Below are 23,346 nucleotides of genomic sequence, written 5' to 3'. Positions count from 1 at the left end.
ATATGTAAAATCTAAATATTTTCATCTTTGCTAATAGTTATTATCCCAAAACATTATTTTCAAATATTTTAATTATATTTTAATATAAATTACGTAACAACAATCTTCTGGCGAAAATAACAGCAAAATTTTTGAGGTTATTAAGAAACATTCTAAAGAAGCATCTGGACAAATCTCTCTCTCTCTCTCTCTCCTGTCTCTCTCTCTCTCTCTCTCTCTCTCCTCTCTCTCTCTCTCTCTCTCTCTCTCTCTCTCTCTCTCTCTCTCTCTCCTGTCTCTCTCTCTGACTCTTAGCATCCGAGAATTCAAGACAAGGATTTAGAGATGATTTGATTGATTAGGCTTCAAGCATCAGTCAGATCATGTATCACATGTATTGACGTCCTTGTTAGACTTTCGTCTCGCCGTTTTTGTACTCTGTTTTATCTGCAGTGAACGACTGGCCTACTTTCTTTCTGGGTTATCTCTTTATTCAGTAAAACATCTCTTTCAACCGGCGCTTAAAGACTTGAAAGTGAAATGATTGAAATCTAGATCAGTAGGTGGAGCTTTTCGAAGCGCCACTGTTTTTTTCTTTTTTTACTTAAAAGGATGTAAGATTTTAAACATTAAATATAGTTTAAAATCACCTTTTAATTAATTTTTTAGAAAATTAAAAAAGATAAATATGTAAAGAAGGCTAACTGATAAGTAAATAAAAACTATGTGTTGTTTAAGAAGAATTTAAACTGTTAATTTTATATACAAATCCAAACATTGTAGGAAAAGTTATGATTGTTCAGTGTATTTTCTTCAGAAATTCATATGAAAACAAATCTAAGAATACGTAAATGCTGAAATTTTCCATTACTTTGAAAAGGACGTTGTTGTTCAGGCGTAAGAATTAAGTAATTCGGTAAGTATTTAATTCCTTAATAATATTATTTTATACGTAATTGATGAGTTTGTTCTTATACGTTTTAGTTGCGTTCCTGACTGCCGGTTTCTATTAATATATCTGCAAAAATAAAAACAAAATTCTCATGAATTTGGGCTTAGTTTTTTCATATTTTGTCTCTACATTTTTCTCATGACCAGGACCATCAGTATTTTGTTTACCCCTCTGGAGATGCTTTTGATGCCCAAAGAACATTTAAACTGTGAGTACTCGCGGCAGCTTTGTTATTTCGTCCTTACAGGGTCGGATATATCCTTTCAGGTAAAGTATTCTATAAGGTGAAGAGCAGTTTTTACACAAAATGTCTTTGATATCAGACGATTTTCCATATTATCTACGTGACGATCGCTAATCCAATAACAGCACAGCCAATGGAGTTGTACAGATTTGGCATGTTCAGAACCGCCAGTCTGATATTTTTTTCATTACTCAAAATATTGAATTAGTTGTGGGTATTCCTATGAACATCCAAGTAAATGCACCGAAAAAAAACTGAAAACAAAGATCATTCACAAAAACCTCTTTTTCAGAAAGTTTCGATATTGCCAGTCTTCTTCCTTTAAAATCGTCAAAAATAGGTGCTAGTGTGACCTCGTATCTCAAAAATTAAACTAACTATTGTAAATCTATCGGTATGCGGATTTAGAGAACATTGAGAGGAATAATATCAGCTTTTTCATGGTAATTGTTTCACATATTCCCGGAATATCGGTTTTTAAAGTCTGAAAAGTGGTAAAAAATAGGTACTTCCTTTATTTTGAAAATGTTCAAGAAAACTTTGACATTTGCTATATGTCGTTTCTCGGTTTAATAAAGTAATATGGGTCCTATATTCATCCTGGATACCTCGATTGAAGTCTTAGAGCCTTGAAAAAATATTTATAGAGGCGTTAATTTTATGAAATCTTAACTACATGAAATCATAACTCCAAAAATAAATTCTAATCTAACTCCGTATTTTACAATTCAAACGGCACTTAAAATATCTGTTTATGCAAAAACGAAAAATGCATTGAGACGATTAATATGAGATATTCTCGCAACTTCGCCTCTTTGAATGCAATTCCAGTGTATTTTCTCTGGATTATACATATTTATATGTAGTTTACATAACATATAGATCTAAAGGAACTGGATAAGGCATTTATGGTTTTGATGAAGCTAAGCTCCAGTGATTTATCAGTTATTGCCACTTTAAGTTGCCGCAAATTACCCTAGATGGACTCCAGCTATCTAGTAAACTTTCTTCAATAGATATTGGTTATTGTTTTCACAGATGCGGCTTTTCTATTCTTGAAGTGGACGCTCAAGAATAACAGTTAACTTCGTATGTAAAATGTATATACATATTTACAAACCAGACATCACATTAGATTTACCGGACCATTATAATGAGGCAGTGAACACGGGATAGTGATTATATCAAGTGGGAACAGACTATAAAGGACTGTAAGACGTCTTAATATTTCCCTTATTAGTTGTTCATCTTAGAGATCATTTCAAGGTGACATGAATTTTCAATTAACCTGTGGCGCAAACAGATACAAAATTGAAGAATATAAAAATGAATTGTTTGGTACTTTTTGGAAGTTTTTTTGGACGCAATTGATTTATTAATCTAAAGTTATTGATGTAAAATTAACATTTGCCTAGCTACATAGCCCAATATGAGATTAAAGGTTTAGCATAGTGTATAGGAAGTATATTTTTATATGGCATTTCTGTTTTTCAGTGTTAGTCAAGCCGATTGCGGTACAAGTAATGATTCAAGAATTGGCTGTGTTGCCATCCTGCTTCGTGGCTTGGAATTTAAAAGGATTTAGTTCAGCGTTAATTGACAATGACAATGACGTTGAGATGTTTACCACGTTTCAAAACCTAACAGTTTTTTTTTTACTTTAAACTGTTTTTGAAAATAAAAAAAAGTTTAACAGGAATTTATTTCGTTAGTTTCTCATGTATTAATTTGAGTGCCGAATGAGTGATATATAGCAACAAACTGAAGACCCTTAAAGGTAACATCATAATTCCTAAAGATCCTGTATGGAGTGTAGCCTGTGTATGATCAATTCTGTTGTGAAGATTCCTTTTTAAAATTTTTTTATAATAATTAAATATATTAATAATAATATTTTTATAATCATTTATAATATACATTTTTTAACTATTCGTTAAATTTGAAGAAGCATTTCTGTATTCCTCTGAATCTGTAGAGAAGTGCCATACACTGTTAATAGGAGAATCAAGAATACAATTGAGACCTCAGCTCTCAGATCTAAACTAAGTCTTACATTGCCATAGATCTGCACGTTTAACTCTCACGAAGTATGGTAGTTTTCAGAGAAATAGAAGGTACAGTCGGATCAAATCTGACCCAGCCTAATTTTAAAAGTGTTTGATATTTTTAAAAAAACAAATGAACATTAAAAATGGTTCAAATATGAATTACCACTTTCACTCTTTATCTAAAAAAATATAAAATATAGGATTTTTAATAATTCATACTAAAAACCCTGTATTAAATTAAATAACATTTCATCCTCAAATAGCTAATTGAAAAAAACAACAAAATAGCACATCTCTTATCAAATATTGTTAAAATACATGAAAACATAAACATAGCACTGGCTAAAAATAGATGCACAAAAAACTCTAAATCTTCCTGATATTGAAATGTTTATTTCTAATAGAATCACTTTGGTAGATATAGTAATAGTGAAAAGCTAATTTAATGTTAAAAAATGTGACATAGTGTTAATATTTCCAAAGATTTTGAATTATGTGTGTTATCCACTAAAAATGCAGATGTGAGCCAATCACAGATTGTGAAGCAATTTCAATTATCAAGATTTACTATAAGCATGATAATTAAAAAGCGTCATCAAATGGGAAACGTATCACTTTAAAAGAAGGCGGGTCGACCAAGATAAGCTGATGAAAGATTCGCTAGGGCCATAAGAAGATATCCATTCAAGATCCTATTCTCCAATAAAATAAAAGTCAATATTGTGGAAATAGGGTGGCCTTTAATAGGTTCTAGTATAATCAGGCATAAGATAGTAGAGGCTAATTTATTTTCCAGAAGAACGGCTAAAAAAACAGTTACTGTACAAAAAAATATATTTCAACCTAATTACAATTTGCTAAAGAATATCAAAATTGCACATTGCACAGTTACACAGTGGAAGCATGTCTATTTCTGTGATGAATCAAAGTTTAATTTGATCTCTTCAGAAGGCATTATACATGTACAACATCCACCTAATACTCGTTTAATGTCAAAGTATACAAAACTTACTATAAAATACGATGGAGGTTCGGTGTTAGTCTGGAGATGTTTTTCAGGGGATATAGAAATATCTAGCTTCTTCTCGGTTGGAATCAGTTATGGAATAATCTCCAGCATCTCTATCAATAATCTTGTTAACGTCATGATTAGAAAGGATTTCGTTCTCCATTTCAGAATTATTTTCGTTTAACTCAAAATTGCCCTCATCATTATCAGATTCATTCACATGATTCGATTAGGTAAAAAACTCTTCACAATCATTATAAATTTTACTTTTGGCCATTTTCAGTCAGAATTTGAAAAAAAATTAAAATTAAAATTGATAGTATTTGGGAAAACAAAGATATGGTCGCGTCGAATCCAGCCTAAAGAGCTAGACGCGTCATAAAAAGAAAATATAAGACGTGAATATTACTTACCATTTAATGCGAGAAGTGTAAATGAACTTGTCACAATTGACTAAGGGTTCTTTGCCCTCCCGCTGGTGTCGGAGGCGATAGCGGCAAAATTTAAAGAAAATTATGACCATTAGATTGGATTCGACCAACACCGTACCTCTTGAAGTTGGTTGGAAGTAACTTGGAAAATAAGACTTGAAATAAACGTGTTGTTTTACTACCAAAGGCTGAACATCACAGGTGAACACATAAGATGTTTTAGATATCTTATCTTTGGTAGTTGGTAGCATTTGAACATTTTTCTAACTCTTAAAATTAACACATTAGGGGTGCTCAAAAATATATGAAAAACCCTGTTTTTGAGCCTGCACTTTGTTTGAATATTTTTAGTTTTTATTAGTTAAAGTCATGGTTTAAAAATTTCAAAATTGGCAATGAAATGGTTCCGCGCTATCCACTTTTACATGTGAAGTCTAAAATAACAACGTTCAAACCTATTATTAAGTAATTTATACAAAAATATGAATATTTTTTATTTATTTTCCAATATTTTTTCTCATTATATTTCAGGCACCACAATGGACAAAGCAAGAAGACCTTTGGATGATGTGTCAAAAAGGATTCTGGAATCTGCAGGCGAAACAGAAAGACTCAAACAGGAACTTACCGCTTTAATAGCTGCCGGAATTAAAGGTAGCCAGCCTGTAATTCCTGTTGCTTTCAGCCCACTGGAGCCAGCCGCTAATAAAGTGCAAATTGTTAGAAGCTTTGATCTGAAGGAATCGTCTCAAATCAAAAAAGATCCCACAAGTGTAGTGCAGACAGATGCTGGTGTGTCTCCCAAGAAATGTAAAACTTATAATGTTGAAGAAGTAAAAGATTATTTGAAAAAGCAAAAGGCCAAGAGGCTAGCTGACAGTAAAATAAGGAAATTCGAAGGACGAGCGGCAGCGGATATTCGGAAGGAAAAGCTTCAAGAACTGCAAAGGAAAGCCCAAGAAATAATTAAAAAGAACGTCAATAAAAGGGCTAAACCTGCAAGGTCAAAATCTCGAGAGCCATCTTCTGCTACAAGCTCACTTGATCAGAGTATTATTAAACCAAAAAGTGCTTCTTTAGAAAATCTTCAAAATACAAATTTGTTGAATCCTTGTGAAATAAATCGTAGAGAAGGATCTGCTGCAGTTCAAAAAAAATTGTTGCATGCATCATTTGTCCAAGTAGAGCCAATGAAATGTACAGAATCATTGACTGTAGCACCTAATAATAACCAAATGCCCGAATGGCTTAAAGAGCAACCTCAGGGAGATCCTTATAATTTCATAAACACTGTTAAGAGACAATTACAGTATGTTCAGAATGATAGAAGGCCAGTTTATATTGATGTAGGAGTTCAAGGTGATATGGACCTTCTCAGTGCATCTAGTAATAGTCACAAACAACAGGATTTCAACTCATTTCTTTCTCACAAATTTCCCCAAAGATCGAAAGAACATATGAATCAGCAGGTAAATGTTAGTCATCCTAAAGATGGATTGGCTGTGCCTTATTCCGATCATGACTCTGATACTTCTAAGAACATTCCAAGCATATCCTCTGAGAGTTTTTCTGTACGCAAAAATTTGGATCCTGTTAGGGTTGAACGCGTAATGCTGCAGACTGTAAATAGTGATAGACTTGATGAAGTCAAAAGACAGTTATTTAAAATGCCTCTGAAGGAAAAGGAAGTTATTCCTGAAGGCATAGAAAATATTAGATTGAATCGTCCTCAGGGAAGTTCTGACCAAGATACCTCTCACCCATTATCATTGCATTATTCCAAGGACATTTCCTTATGCAATTCAAAACGAAAAGAAGTAAGTAATGATTTAAGCAATATAAAAAATTACAAAGAGAAGAATCCTGAACCTAAGAGTGGAATTACAGATGTAACGTTTGAAGGCAAAGAGATTAGCCAACGTCATTCAAATTTGCAGACCTACAGTTCAGATTTTTTGTCACCCAACCAGTCGGACCGTCGCGATTCTCTAGTTTCTTTCAATCGTGCCAATCGATCACCAGTTTATTTAGAAAATCGTTTTGCAATGAGTAATATGGAAAAAAATTCTGCAAGTGTAATTAAGAAATCCATGGAAGAAATAGCGACAAACAGCTTTCAAGAATTGTCAACAGAATCAAATGACTCTCGAAAAATGTTATCTGTTGGAAATGTCATTAAACAGCCTCCGCTAAGTGAGGAAAGGAGTCGTGGCAGTGAGGGTAAGTTTTTGAATTTTGTGGTAGTTTTTAGGTGGCCAAGAATGTGTTAAAATAAATTGTTTTAGAAGAATTGTCATTCTGCTTAGAAAAAGTAATTTTCTTATTTCAAATATAGCATAGTGAAAAAATTATTGATGAACTAACATTCAATGAACTTAACGTTTCCCTGTTATGTTTGGTGGGTATTATCCAGAAGAAATCAAACGTATCATTTATTTATTCACGTTTAAAAGATTTGGATTCTTTTATGTATTCTTATGGTCTTACGCGTGTAGGTGATAGGTTTTCCAAGGCATTTCTCTTCCAAAAAATTTAAAGCTTATAAAGCAGGTAAATTGTATAACAGAAAAACAATAAATAAATTAGCTTCATAAAAAAATTAAAACATATTTATGTATTTTTTCTCAGTACAGGTTTGAGGGTGTTTGACACAAATTTGAATCAGTTCTATATGAGATACCGCACTCTGCATGTCGGGTATCGTCACTAATGCCATTTTGTGTGTGAATAAAAGCACCAAAAGTAAAATATTTTTAAAAGTTCATATGAAATTACTTAATTTTCTGGTTTCCCATATTATGTCTTTTTCAGATTGTCAAACATCCATTACAGCCTCTAAAACTGTTACATCAATATCAATTCTTAACCAACGTATGGTAAATGATAAATCTATTGGTAAGTTGTTAATGCAATTGTTTTGTCATAAAATTTAACGCAATATTCCACATTTATTCAATGCATTTATGTATTTAGATTCAGTCCCCTTGAGGACACTTGAACACCTTGATAGTCAAAGCGATTATATGTCTTCATCCAGCAAGTCTTTACCCAAGTCAGAAGTTTCTTTGAAGTCCTCAAAGTCTGTTCCAAATCTTCACAAACATAAGGCGAAGCTGACTGTAAATGTAAACAGAAATCCTTCTAGTGTTCATCGAGAGAGAGAAAGAGCTGCTTTAAAGAAGAATATAACTCTGCGGTCTAATAAAGCGGAATCGGTGGTAACTACTTTAATGTTTAAAATCCATGAACAGAAATAAATTAAAAAAAAAAACAACTTTTCTTTAACATCCATTAAGGAAACGAGATTTTGTCAGAATGCTTTGCACTTTAATTATATTTTGGATTAGTAATTTAAACATTTTAATAAAATAATTAACCATTTAGACTGGCGCTGCAAAGGAAATTCAATTGAGGTTTGAAGCAGAGATCCATCTCTTAACTGACGTAAATCAGACCATCAATCGTTTGTCGGATATAGAAAGAACTTATGAATCAATGAGTAACAGCAATATATGGCAAGCTGCTGTGAAGAAGAATATGGAAAACAAAGACACTCAAACATCTCAAGTAGCTGTCTCGGATTTAACGCAAAATGAGAACTATTCGACTTTAGAACTAACAGATCTGACCGATCGCATTTGGCATCGTTCGAATGAATCTGCACTTTCTAATGCCACTTTGGCTAGTAGCCAGAATTTTACGGAAGGAAATATACTAGAAGTTGCAAGTTCAGCGTTGAGTTCGCGGAGCCATGGAGCAGGATCTATGCGAGCTATTATTTTTGGGACTGCTCAAATCATGTCTTTGAAAATGGTAAGTTTAGCGGTTTTTCTTATACAAGATGAGTCTTATCTATCTTGGTATCTAGGTAACTAAAACAGCCAAATATGTTGTATGGAAATTCCTACGGTTCATGTTAAAAAAAACCGGTGTGATATTAGAAATTAAGGATCCAATTCTCGACACTTGGTAAAGTCAATAATGTATGTAATTATCTAAAGTATCTGGTCATGAATACGCTCCCTTTTCCTTTAACATTTTTCACGATACACTTTCAGATTATGGAATATGCTACTCGTCTACTACGTACTACCACGTCTCATAAGCTGAGTTGCTAATAATGTCATAATTTGCTGTCTTGTAGAAACATAATATGTTACACATACCATATTATACTCTACAATAGTACTCTATACCTCAAATTATCAAACTTCATTGTTGTTTGTTTTGCTCTTCCTTACTTGTTTTGTTGAACCCATTGCCATTTTTCACAAAATCCACGCGAACTTAAGACGTACTTCCTAAGCACCTCCCCGGTTATACACCTTAAAGAGAAGTAGCTTCATTAAAGGTAAATATTTAAGACTACACACCGTGCTCTTAACGCCTTTCATGCTCGTCGATAATAATTAGTATTGTACCTCTATCGAAATTCTATATTTATTAGTAATAAAGTTATCCATTCAATGAGGTTTATCATGGGCATTCAGGGTAAATGATCTTACATTCCATTTTTTCTTTCAGTTTGATCGCCTTATAAAATACGAAGATGATCGCATTGAAAATTGGAAGAAACAGCTGAAAATTCGGGAGCAGTCCCTGTTGAACCGGACCAAGAAAGAGCTGATTTACTTAGAGATGCAAAAAAAGTTAGTCGCGTCTATTTTTTGATCATACAGCTGTTATTTAATTATTTTAGGCAACTAATTGAAACTGGAAAATTAGCCGAAGCGTCTCTAATTAAGAAGAAACAGAGAGGAATTCTTTTAAAACATCAGGAAGAAAGGCAGGAAATGCGGAGGTAAGGGTAAAAGTGGATAAAAATTTCAGGTTTGATAATAGGTCTGACTACTATATATACATACATATGGATACTTATGTGTATGTAATGTGATCATAAGTAAATATTCTTCATTATATTAATAGTTTGGTAGAAATAACTCTTCTTGCTATACTTTGGGATATATCGAGCGATTTATTCTAATTGACGAGAATGTTTACATGAGCTTTACAAATACTATTGCAACTCTTGCGACGTTTTTTCAATATTTCAATTTGAATTTTAAATGGCATAATATATTTTTATTTTAGTTGTAAGCAATATAAAACTTCGCTCATCCTCTAAATATATTTCGTTCTGTCCATTCATTGAAAAAAAGTAAGATACATATAGATATAGATAATAGTGCCAATCTTTAAAAACGATGATAATTGACAACTCCTAATTTTAAACTCCGAGAAAGCATTGATTTGTATGGAAAAAGTTCTAGATTTTAACATTTATTAAAGAAAAACGTTCGTTGATTTTTGAGAAACATCTTTAACTACAATTGAATAAAAGTTTTAATTTTTCGAAAATCCTTTTTATTTTAAGCACTGAGAAAAATTAGTTATTGTAATTTGTGCCACCCTATATAGTAAGTAATTGATAATAGTTTAAGAATATGTGTACAAATGATGGATATTATAGGTAATATTCGGTTCGGAGTCATTCAGATTGTAAACCCGGAATAATTAAGATTGGAAATCCGGAGTATTTTTCATAGTTACGATTACATGTATATATTTACAGTCAACAGCTACTTAAATTGCGTTAGACTATGGTTACTCATTATTTGTATATAGTACTTATCAATAGTCATTAGCACTCCTATTGATAGGTATTGATTGTTTGAAGTTGGTAGACGATAAGAACAATTATTATATGGCACTTTTTTTTTTATCAACGCACCCAGCGTTATCTAAAAGTAATTATGAATATTTACCCACATTCTATTATACACACAATAAATCTTAATGTTAGGTGGCACGTTTGGATGTAAAGTTTTTCAAACTTTTACGCGAGAACAGTATTAGTTAATCTTTATATAAGGTAGTGAGAAGTCGTCTCTTTACAGATTGAAGCAAATGCAAAAAGAGGAGTCGCAAAAACGGAAAGCCACCCTGAAGAAAGACAGGAACGAAATTAAAAAGCAACTAGTCTCGGATAAAGTGTTGTCAAGCTGTAAAGTAGACAGCCGTAAGAAAAAGGCATCCTCCGGACCTTTGAAGGCTATTCAAAGTAGTGTCTATTCCACCGTGAATTCAGATGCCTCTATTATACAACGAAATGCTAATGAGGAAGTAAGTAACAAAATGTGTCTCACACATTTTAGAGCTGTTGAATAAAATTTGAAAAAATAAGGATTCCTTTCATACCTTATTCAACTAAACGCCTATGCATGTATGTTTATATATTTTTTAGCTTAGACTTTTAAGCCTCATATTGCCTTTTCTGGAATTTATTACATTATTTTTATATTACGTGCCGAGTTCCGGTTCGTTTTCTTCTGACTATTTGAATAAATAGTTGAAAATAAAAAAAAACAATCTGTAACTCGGAAATTGGGTATACCGGCATTACGATTTTGACTTGAAGAGAATTCAGTTTGTGTTGAAAAAATTGATCACCTGCTAAAGTAAAAATATATTAAGTTTTCATTGCGCAAGTATAAATCATAATCAAACAGCTTTTTAAAAATAATGTTGTTAATGTAGGGATTCTAAAAAAACGAGCAATACCTCCAGTATCCTGCTACACTTAAACAATAAGATATTATTGCATACTGTTGAGCTAGATCCGTTTATCCTGTATTGCATTGTGGTGATTTGCAGCTCGTAAATCGACACATCACACCGATACTTTATTGTTGTTGTTAAGGAATCTCACCCCAAGCTTAATTAAGAATTTATCGTTTGAAAAACTACAGGTGTTTCCACAACAATTTTCTCACATAAATTTTACATTTTTCTCTTACTGTGATCACAGTGAGCATTAATTTGAACTTCGAAATTATTTGAAACACTAATATGGCAGATCTGCTGTTCGCCATATGTTCAAGAATCGTTGTTTTTGATATAAATACAAATCTTCCCTAAATTAGACGACAGTATGAAATAATATGAAAAATATTTATATATATATATATATATATATAGAGTGTCCCAAAAATATAACAACAAATTTTAGGGGCTGGTGGGGGACATCGATAGAAACTTTTCTTTCGTAAATATATTCCTGCAAAACAAAAAAAAATCTAATTTGACGAATAAATATACATCGATGAAGTGGAAGAGAAAGTCATGTAACTTGGCATCTGCGTTCTCCCGATCTCAACACTTTGCATTTTTTCCTGTGGGCTAATCTAAAATTTCTGGTTTACGAAACCATCTATTCGTAATGAAGAAGATTTCTTAGCAATACTAATGCGTAGTTGCATACATCTACAAGCTATTCCTGTAATATTTCCTGGAGTCCGCGGGTCAATGAACCGATGTTGCAATTTTTGCATTGATGTAAATGGCCAACATTTTGAACGGTTACTGTAAGCCATCGTTTATAAAAAAAACGATGTCTAATATGAACAAGTGATTATAATAATCAAAACTATATTGAATTTTTTTGCCCAAATGGCTGATTTGCAGGCATATATTTACTTAAGAAAACGGTTTGTATCGATATTCCCGCCATCTCTTAATATGTTAGTATATTTTTGGAACGCCCTGTAAGGTACACGTCCATTAGGTGATTATATTTAAGTTTTTATAGTACTCGTTACCATTTTTCAGAGTAGGTTCCTTAGGTCATCTAGTTCCTAAAAAAATCGACCTGTAATAAATCACCAACTAGACTTATAAATAACTATTATTTACGACAATATGCAATTTAAAATAACAAGTATCCGGGAATTCAAAATAAATTTTTTAAGCACCCTATATTATCTAAATAGTTAACCCGTAGTATTATGCAATTTACGTGAGAACTTCTCCCTTTTTGACTACTTAACCCCATTTAAATTTATAGGTTACTACCATATCTTCAAGAACACCATCACATAGACATTCTTTGACTGATATCTTGCCAGACCATGAAGAAAGTGTTTACTTGGATTTGGATGAAGTCATGGGTAGCTTCAAGGCGGAAGCACAGATTAACTCTACGTCCGTTTTGATGGCAAAAGAGTAAGTTTTTTTCGAAGGTACATCGTTTTTATTTCGAGGTAATAATGAGAGGTTTGCCACTCTGTTATCGCGTCAAAAGAGTGTTGAAATGATAAAAATGTATAGCATTGTTTGTATTATACTCTTTGACACCGGTAGAATACATTTTCGCGTGCTTGCCGCAAAGCAAATCCTTAAATCCTGTTGTAATCATTGAAATTAAATAGTGTATAATATTAAAAATATATGATTAACGTCATATTACACGTAGGTGGTATGTTAGAATTTCGTGGCTACCTAAAGGAAAAAAAATGAAAATTAAAGGAAAATGGTCATTTGACGTTGAGTGAGCTGAAGTATGACCTTACTAGTGAAGCTCAAATTAGTTCAAATTCTAAACAATACTTTTCGAAACTCTTTCAGGTTTTTAAGCATTTGAAAATGAAGGATTGGATTATCAGTTGAAATATAGTTTAAGGGAGGTTTATAAAAACGATTTAAGATTTGGGAAGATATATTGAAGATGTGATATTTATTATTTAACATTGAAGACATGGCACACATTTAGCATTAGGAATAGCATGTGTATCATTTCAGTTTTGTGAAAATATCTAAAAAATTGGAAACGAACAATTTGAGAGGCGAAAGGCGATGGTTTTTAAATAAGATTAACCAAAACTTAGCCCATTTAATCTGTCTTTTATTTTTTATATTTTAAAAATCTCAATACATGCATTGCCAAAAATACTCACCCTGTATATGAATCGTCATTGAGCCTTCGCCGAAGACAGTCTCAAATAAAGTTCACTGTGATGGTGGCATGACGGCCTTTGTGAATGTAATGAATTCCGTATGAATCTAAACCTGTTCTTGGACTCCACGATCATTACACGACTTTTGTTCACCTTTGTGATCCACTTTTTTCATTTACCTGTCTAGTTTGGTCATTTGTCAGTATCCCGTGATTTATATTTCTTTCTTTATTTGTTGCTAGTGCTGCTCCATCCTTAAACTGTTGGGATATTTTTATATCGCCAGCGCCGCGTTGTTTCCAAAACATCATTATTGACAGGCTGTTATACTACGTTTCGCCAGGAATAACTCAATTGGCGTATTCAAATATTTTTGGACAACCTATTCAATTAATGGCCCATTATAATCGACATAATTTATATTTAATGAATTTTGTTAACTGAAAAAGTTAGATCAACATATCTTTTCAATAAACAGGTATTCGTTTATTTCACATTGGTTCGTCAAGTGCGTTAAAAGTTGATATTACATTAATTTTTCCAGAAAGCAACTAATTCCGGAAGGTATCGAACATGTGCGATTAATATGAAAGATGCAGCTCGTCTATACATTATTTTCCAATTTTCGTAGACTTCTAGGATGTATATATCTCCAAAAATGTAGCAAATTGTGTATTTCAGTGATCAGGTATTGTTTCAAAATGATTTGTTATCCACTGAGGTCATTTACTAATGGAATGCATAAAATTTGTAAAACTATTTGTTTTTATTCTTCATAACTTTGACAAGAACACTCATCGTGGAGCACCATGTATATTTGTTATCTATACGAGTGACGAGTAAAAGTTCAAAAAACCGACAATTTTAACGCACCATAGTTCTGGCACACGGTACGTTTCACCTCAAAACGCTAATTTTAAGTTCATCCAAAGCCAATTTAATGGTGGGTTATTTTCGAAGGACCTGACTCACATTTGTGACACATCTTATTGTTTTTGGAAAAATTGCAATGCACGTCCATTATTTGTGTTTTCGTGATTCATGTGTTCTCGAGACCAGATTTTGATCCATTGCCCACAATACACTGTTTCAGAATTTTTTACATCATCAACTTTCAACCTCTCCCAAACAGTGTTCTATGCACCTGTTATAGCGATGAGAGTTGGTAAGAACACCGTTTAAGTTTTTACGTAACCACTTATATCTCGCTTTGAGAAAAGCTTGTGGGAATAGTTGAGAACGTATAATATTATCATAAATTTTCCACCTTTTTAAAGTACGATGTCTCCAATTAAAAAGCTGTATAATTCGGACACTAAACATCCGTCTGTGCAGAAATTTTTCATTTACTATTGGTTCCACAAGAACCACACATTTTCTTATTTTTCGAAAATTGGTACTCTCCGTTGTAGTATATGAATATTTACCAATTTTTCAATCAATCAGCTACTGCGATAACCTGACCAAACTGTTCGGTAGGAGTTTAATTTATAGTATTCGAGTGTCAGAAATATTTATTATTCGACACATATAATTCTCCTTTCAACTTTTTCACGTAGGTAATTGTAGACCAAATGATGCATCCTGGATCAGGAATGTTTTTTCGTCCCAAATCGCAGACATGCATATTACCTTAAAACTTTCGACAAATTTCAACTTTTTTCTTATGCAGGGACAGACATATTAAAGTCTATTTTTCCGAGTGAACGTCGTATCTAAGATAGCATCTTACGGTATACATTATTTTTTTATACATATCAATCACACGTTCTTAAGTTATTTATGGGATACTCGAAAGGCAGGCCTTTTTTAAGTGGGTTTTGGTTTTAAATTCCTCACTACTCGGTCAAAAGCACATTATATTAAGGGATGACTTCTTTCATTACTTCTGCAGTAAGTTCCCAAAAATATAATAAATTGAATTGCATCATGACTATTTACGCTGTTTTTTTTCCAGTGTTCGTTTCTGATAACCAAGTAGAATTTAATAATAATGTAGTATAGTGCACAATCTAAAGCCATGTGCATAAATTGTATTTGAAAAACGAGTTGTTAAAAAATCACTTTTCAATGTAAGTATTTACAGTTTTATAAATAAAATTTTCTGATTGCACTGTATTAAAGCTTTATTGCTTAATAGTCATATCTTATCGCTTAATTGACAAAGGCCAATTTACAATAGAACTTCATTAGATGCTGGATGGCTGCAAAATGGAGATAATCTTCATTTTTTTTTGTATAACTTATTCATTTTTTTAGTGTCTATGATACCCGTTTAAAGCAAGGCGTATTTTTCTAGTTGTTAACCTAACAGAATTCACTTACTGTCCTAGAACGGTAAGTAATTCACGTACTCTTACGGGTTTTACTATGGTTCTAGAACTATAAGTAAAATTTAAGGTTAACTATGAATGATCGAAATTTGATGCAACGACAAAATAAACAACAACGAAGTAAACTTCTTCATAAAATAATATACAAAAAGTTATCTGTATGCAAAAAAATATCGTTTCAACAGCGAAAATATTATAAATATCACGAACAGTAGTGTTTTACCAGGATCGGCGGCATTGGAAAATTTTGATCGACAAAACTTCCTGCCCTTACTATGCTATTGCTTACGTCTGTTAAACGAAGGTGTATCTAACGCTATTAGTGCGAAATACGTTCTGTATTCATTTGACATGGATTGTTGATGTTGCCAACATTTTTAGATTAAAATTAGGGCCTATTATGGCCACATTACGAAAAAAATATAATTTAAGTAAAAGAGTTGTTGCGGACACGATTAAAATTTATCAAATAATAATAAGTTAAATTGCATTTTTGATTCAAGCTTTTGTTTGCAAACTTCTATTTTTTAATTGTATTACTTGCTTTATATTCATTTTGCTCCTTTTTGCGTAAACAGCAAAATTTTTAAACTCAAAATATCTCACACAGAAAATAATCTTCTATTTGAATCAGCAGTTTAGAAATAAAAAAAAAACGGTGTTGTCAATATACATACCATCAACGTATCAAACAACTTTTTAATTCAATTCTGGTTCACCAAGTTATACGGACGTGAAAGAAAAATCATTAATTAAAAACGTTTGTTGTGCGAAAACTGTAAGAGGATGTGGTTGGCGCCAATATTATTCATGAAAATTGAGCGCGTGAAAGCAGTGTTAAGTTTTTAGAATCTTTTTTTTCTACTAATCAAGTTTGTGACATGAAATTTATAAGGCTAATTATAGGAGATATCCGGAAAAAAGTTTTAGTTTAAATCATAAAGAAAAATAAAAATGAAAGTCATGCTTTTATGGATTTCTTTTTGGGGAATATGCATACCAATATCAATTTTTCCCCAGACGGACCTGAATCATTTTTTGCATGTTGTTATCTTTTAATAATTAAAAAACAACCATGTGTCGCACCATTTTGAAATATAATAGTTATTTACGTTATAAGATCAGAAAGCAGTCTTTTGTAGTGCGGGATGAGTAGATTTCAGGGAGACATAAACTTGGAAAGCTGTGACTTTTGTGTCTCAATTTGTATATTTTACGCAATATACACAAAAAAAAACAGATTTGTTTTTTTTTCGGATATCTGTAGAAGTACTTAATCAGAATTATTTGAATTTAGAATGGCAAAAAACTTCTCTCGCAAATATACAACTTTGCTTCTATTTAAGGACTATGGATGTCTAACGTTTTTCGTGTAGAATCGAATTTGGGACACCCTGTATTTCCAACTTATGGATTGGTATTCTTTTAGATTTAAATATTTTGAAAACGGGTCAAACAACTACCCGTAAATGATGTTTGAAATTGACGTAGTAAGTTCTTTGCAAAATTATATATATACTTCAAAATTAAATTGCAAATTTTGCATGTATTTCAAATTGAGTTAACATTAAATGAACTGTGCCTCAACCCATTTTGAAAATACTCGTAGTCTATACATTTTAAACATGTGCTATATACTAGGTTGGTCTTTGGAGTTTGTTCTAAGCTGTGTGACACCCCGTATAGTATTGACTATTCAGAAAACTATTTGCAAATCTAGGTCTGTTTTTATCTTTGTGCAATTTTGTGCATTACTTTAAGTCGATAGACTCACAATTTTGGATATTGGTAGAAGCCCCCCTTAACTTCAATCCAACACGATTTCGTCGAGGAATAATGAGGAAAAAAAGCAAACACCGTCGACCCGTGAGCCACCTAATTATAGATATCCTGTTGGCGCCCGGCCAGTCCACAGTTTCTCGCGGGACTCCTCCTTAACTTTCACATTAGTCAGCCTTAAAACTCATTCAAGTCACACCGATTCGGATTGTCGTGTTCCCCATGTAAACACGCGATTCACTGTCCAACATACATTCAGTTCGCGTAGCACGAATGTTTGATGTAAGTTTTTGTTACAGGACGCTTTTGATGCGCGAACGCGCCCTGGCGAAGCGCAGAAAGGCAGCTGAAGAATTGTTGCAATGGCACAAAAAACTGCTGGTCGAGGAAAAGGCCATCGAAGAGTTGGAAACCTGTATCGGCACTATTATCGGTCGCACACCTAGCAGCCCCAATAAGTCTGTAATTAGTGAGGCTGCGTCCATGTCTCAAGGAATTGCTACTGAAACCAACTTGTCACAGTACGATGTAGCCTCATCTCCCAACTACACAGCTGACTTTGACAACGAATCAGTACATCAAAAAAATTCTGAAGATCAAGAAGGTGTTTCTTCCATCAGTAGTTTGATCGAGGGGTTCAGCAAAATTCAAGACAATATTTTGAATTTATCATCAGTCCAACAAAACAGGGAGGATAGTATTGGGGAAGTTGTTTCGGAAACCGAAGTGATTGAAAGTGGTTACGAAGTCCAGAAAACTCCTGAAGAGTCAGTGATTGTTGTAGAGGAACCAAGCTCTCCGGATAAAACAAACACAGCAAATGAAGAAATTTTCAAAGATGAAAATTCTGGACGCGATCATTCTGTAGTGACGTATATTAGTGATAACAGTGATAGTGAAACAGAAGAACAAGTTAATACTGTGGAGGAGTTAAACGGATCTGTTGAGTATGATGCCACAGAGAAATCTCTTTCTCTACCAGAAGCGGTGTCTCCTTCCAAAGCAAGTACCTCGAATATTTTGAACGAATCTCGTGAACTTAACGTGACTGAAGATTCAATATCAACAGAAGATCACGCATCCGAGGGTACACAGGATGTTATTTTTGCCTCGTCGTCGTTATCTTCGCCACCATCGTCATCTAACTCTGACAATGAACTCATTCCCCAAACTTCCTTCAAAAATAAAACTGATGAGGAGAAAGCGGCATCGCTCAGCGCCAGAGGTTCAACAAGCCCGACAAAAGTATTGGCTATTAAAGGCCGGTTTTCCATAGCTAGCAGTGCTGTGGGAATACTCAATGAAAGACCATTTCCAACCATTCCGCCAGAGACCTTCGATGAAGCCTTAAAATCGCCACCATCTTCCTCGGAAGCTAATTCTGCCAATGAAGAAGATTTGGATAAAAGTTCCAGATTGCAGTCTGCGGAGTCTGGTAAGATTTTTTATATAAATAGTTTGTTTGTTCCTAATGGGGTCGGAGCTATTTTTAACTGTTAAGTCTGTATACTTTTAGAAGCGGAAAGCGGAACAGTTGTAAATTTTGTTTTGGCAGACTTTTGATATGATTTTGTTTGTTGTTTTAGAGGCTCTGTTCCGAGTTTTTGGTAATAAGTTGGGAATTTTGAGGGTACTAGAAATACTGCTTATTTTTAGGTGGTATCTAGGCGGGTCACCAACTGATTGATTTCTTTGAATCAATCAGTTAGTAATTTATATCTATGAATTTTCTGTGATAATAAAGTGACTAAAAACTTATAATTTTCTTACTCTAACATCAGTCATGACTTATTATATCATATAAGGTAATTAATTTTTATTTTTACTGTTGACGTTAATGAGGGAATATGCTTCCAACAGTTAAAATGAATGGAACGAGTTTAATTAACATATACAGGTTATACATCCAAAAAGGTAATTATCTTTCCTTGCGAGGATGCGGTAAAGTGTCTTTATCACACACATTTGCGAACTAAATTTGCCGGTAATGTGCGGTAAATTTTTTTTCCATACATGTCCATGAAAAGATTTCAGAGCACTCTCATATTTTATCGAATTTACAGAATTAGATTGTTAAACCCTCATTATTATACATGTTAGTTACAATATATTTTTGCTGATTTTATGGCGAAAAGCCATAAAGAAATAAGATTATGAATGTCTAGTACTATATTATTTAAAAGCCACTTACTTTAAAAGTTATTTTCTTTTACCTTTTTGATAATAACTTATTGAAAAGGTTGTGTACTGTATCAAGTTTTTTTTAGTTAATTTGTTTTATTATAAAACTTTTGTCCTATATGACAACAATGTGCACCTGATTTTTAGGCAGTTGGAGGTATGGACATGCAAATACAAACGCAGATTAACAAAAAAACATTGTTTTATGTCGGTTAAAATTCTGTTTTTGTATAGTTTTAGCATGGTATTCCCTATTTGTCTGCTTTAATTTCTTATTCCCATTTTCAGGAGATTTCCTAGTTGAGGAAAAGAAATCTCTATCTTTGGGCACTGAGGCCGAGGAACTCCATCGCAAGCAATTGGCCATTGAGCAGGAGGTAAGCGACTTCCTTGTCATATTTAAATTTTTCTCCATATCCGAAAATTTTAGATTAAGCTGCTAAAAGAGCAACAACAAAAAGATGTCGGGTCCCCATTTTACGTTCGAGAAATACCTAATAAACCACCTCCACCCTACACGCCCCCGTTCAAAGCTAAATCTCCGAAAACTCATCTCTCTGTGATCCCCGAAACTAGGGAGGAAGTTGAACAAATTATCGAATATTCAGCAAAAATCATTTATAAAGCCCATCTGTCAAAGAACTTGGATCACATTGCGATTTCTGATAATACTCTCAATCTGATAGCCAAAGATATTGACAAGAGGTAACCATTATCGGAAAATCTTCATAATTTCATTTTTAAATGTGTAAAATAATTAATTGTTTCAGTTCCTACAAGTATGTTTTTGATTTGTGTAAAGAAATTGCCAAGGACCACTACAGTCAGTTTGACGAATTGATCCAGCCATCTTGGTTAAAACCTGAGCGGAAGCCGATGCTGACGCCTGGGAAACCTTTGGATTTAAATGGTTTGAAACGATTAATGACCAAAAAATCATTAGAGCTCTTGGGTTTCGAAAGGAACGAACGTAGACGAGAAAATGCTGTAATCAAGTGGGCTCGAAAGAAGAGGGACCATGTAGATGAGGTGCTAGTGCAAGTAAGTAGTAAACCTTACTAAGACGTGAGGCGTACATCAATAAAATAATAGCCGATGGCGCGACCAGCGCCATTAGAATGGATGGATATCTCGAAAAATGTGGGAAATATAGAATCGGTTGTGGTATTTAATTCCTTACTCGCATGTCGCACATTGGGAAAAAAGTTTCGACAACTTCCCGAAATATCCGAAAAATAACGACAATTCTGGAATTTATTTTTATTTTTTCCAGAGGTTGTTTGAGGACAAATGGAGATTTAGTTTCCCCCTGGTACTAACGCTTTTTTACTACCCTGCAAGATACTGTCGTCAAAGTTGAAATATGACGTTTCATTTTTGGCTCACATTCCTCATCTTACGTTTTTTATTTAATAGGGATCTAAAAATTTTATTTCATCCTTCAGGCTCATCATCCTAAGGAGAAAATATAAATTACTATTAATATTTTTCAAGGTTGAAGAGTACATCTATACAATCTAAAACGAATAAGGAGCGTTGGTGGATTAGATATATATTCATGAGAAATAAAAAAATAATAAAAGTGATAGAATAGAAGCGGATAATTTAAAATCAACAGAAACTAACGATAGTATCTGCGCACGGGTTAATATCTGAACTTTGAATCAAAATTTCAACCATTTTTTAAATATTCATAGTGGTGAATTTATGTATTATTAAAAGCAAAAAAATTAATATATTCATGAATGCTTCTTTACCTTGTTAAAGGGTGTTCATATTTAAAAAAAAAAAAATATATATATATATTTATTTGCTTTATTGCTTATGGGCTTTTTAAGATATTTTGCTAAAATTTGAAGAAAGTTCTTTTATTATGTTTTATGCCTTTAGTCGTGCGAATTGTTTGCAAGACACCACTGTCAGTTTTCATGTTCCTGATAGCATTTGCTTTGATGAAGTAATTTGCTATTGTCCATTTTTTTTTCGGGAAAATTCCAGTTCTTAATTAATGTAGAAACTTCTTATTTATTGTGTTTTGTTTTGTATCTGAAAGCCTTTTTGAGTAAAAAATTAAAATGCTATTCTGAAATTCTTGAAATTTGAAAACTGGATTATAAACAGATCGATAGATTGTAACTCTAATACGAATAACTTGTTTTTGTTTCTGCTTTGATAATTCGTCAATTATACGTTAACTAGCTTCCACAGTTTATTGTGAGTGTAAATAAAGCAAAAATAGAAAAATAATTAAAACTTAAGATTCCCCCCCAACTAGGTAATAAAGTGTTTGCGTCGATTTTTTTGGCTTAAAGTCATGCATAGATTCACATTTTTGGATGTGATATTTTATTATGATACACTGTGCACGATATACTATTATAAATTTTGAAAAATACATTGATTGTAGTAACTGGAAAACAAAATGTGTGATTGAAAAGCGGTATGATGTAGTTTTTAAGTTAATTTTGAGATATGATATTATTAAAGCCAGAATTATTATTATTTTTTAATTAAACAAAAATGGGTATCACTGTTGGTGGGTCCCTTTGTTAATTTCGAAATTGCACACTTTTTTTCTCATTTATCGAAATCGGTATCTCTTACCACTTATATTGAACACAGTACATATTATCTAGCTTATTTCTAGTCTGTGGCTTTGGTTGAATAAGTCGAAAAGTAAGACATTTATAAGAGCAAAAGGTTTTAGATTTTTTTACTTGCAAACATTCACTTTTGGCGTTCGTAAACATATTTAGTATAATTGGACCAAAAATTTAAAGTTGCTTTGCCGACTCCCTTGCGCTGATTCATTTTATACAAATTGTTTCAGGAAATGCAAGCCGAAGACCCCTCTTGGACTAATTACGAGCTCGACGAAGCTCTGGTTAAGGACAGATTATGCAACGAATTTCTCGATATGCTCATGAAGGAATCTCTCATAGTTCTCAAGAAAACCGTTGAGAGTAAACTCAAAGGCGGTGTAAGAGCTTCAAAATCAATTCAAAATGTAAAGTAATGATAGTCTGTTTATTATATTTATGCTTAAACTTTTGTTAAGCTCTATCTGTCAAATCGTTGTTGGTACACATAATTCATCCATGTTTCCGACCTGCGGTTGAATATAATAAGTTAACAGTTACATTAAGAAAATAAGTTCATGTCATCATTTTCTAACTAAATCCTCTATGTTAGAATAACTAAGGAATTGCTATGAAACACGGATGTGTTTCAAATGTATATTTTTTATTGGGCTTTAATTTCAACCTTATTTTTTCAGTTGTAGAATTGCCCAATTTGAAGTTTAACTTGATTGTACTTGTTTTTATAAAACCTACATGTTTTATTTTTTTAAATAAAGGAATCGTTTTGATTCAGTTTGTATCTGATCTTAAAGATCAATATTTTAAACGCACTTATTGGTCGTTCCGCCATTTCGTACGATTTATGTTTTTGTAAAATATTAGTACTTACTAAATTGCATTTCATATTTTTAATACAGTCTTTAAATGGAGAATATATTCTAATTTTTTTACAGAAAAAAATGTTTTCGCGTTTCATTATTGATCCTTTTCCATTTTTCTGATAGCACTGGCATGGAGAGTGCTGACATTTTAAAATTTATTTTAAAATTGAATAATGGATTGGTGCAAGTGGTCAA

General features: G+C 32.8%; 1 protein-coding gene across 2 annotated transcripts; it reads left to right on the top strand.

Annotated features, from left to right (window-relative positions):
* Positions 1-2,800: 2,800 nt before the first annotated feature.
* LOC136346938 (uro-adherence factor A-like) lies at positions 2,801-23,074 on the top strand. 2 transcript variants are annotated; one of them, XM_066296500.1, is made up of 14 exons: positions 2,801-2,952; positions 5,195-6,883; positions 7,475-7,558; positions 7,637-7,881; positions 8,048-8,476; positions 9,188-9,312; positions 9,363-9,464; positions 10,561-10,786; positions 12,507-12,664; positions 17,807-18,942; positions 19,977-20,065; positions 20,119-20,393; positions 20,459-20,729; positions 22,519-23,074. In XM_066296500.1, the coding sequence occupies exons 2-14, from the start codon at positions 5,203-5,205 to the stop codon at positions 22,702-22,704; spliced, it is 5,007 nt and encodes a 1,668-aa protein (XP_066152597.1). In that variant the 5' UTR covers positions 2,801-2,952; positions 5,195-5,202; the 3' UTR covers positions 22,705-23,074. The 2 variants fall into 2 exon arrangements, with proteins under 2 accessions (XP_066152597.1, XP_066152598.1); XM_066296501.1 differs by lacking the exon at positions 7,475-7,558.
* The last annotated feature ends 272 nt before the right edge of the window (positions 23,075-23,346 follow it).

The sequence above is a fragment of the Euwallacea fornicatus genome, chromosome 25 (assembly GCF_040115645.1).
Source record: "Euwallacea fornicatus isolate EFF26 chromosome 25, ASM4011564v1, whole genome shotgun sequence".
Classification (NCBI taxonomy): domain Eukaryota; kingdom Metazoa; phylum Arthropoda; class Insecta; order Coleoptera; family Curculionidae; genus Euwallacea; species Euwallacea fornicatus.
The sequence above is the reverse complement of the archived record's forward strand: the minus strand, read 5'-3'. Positions and strand labels throughout refer to the sequence as shown.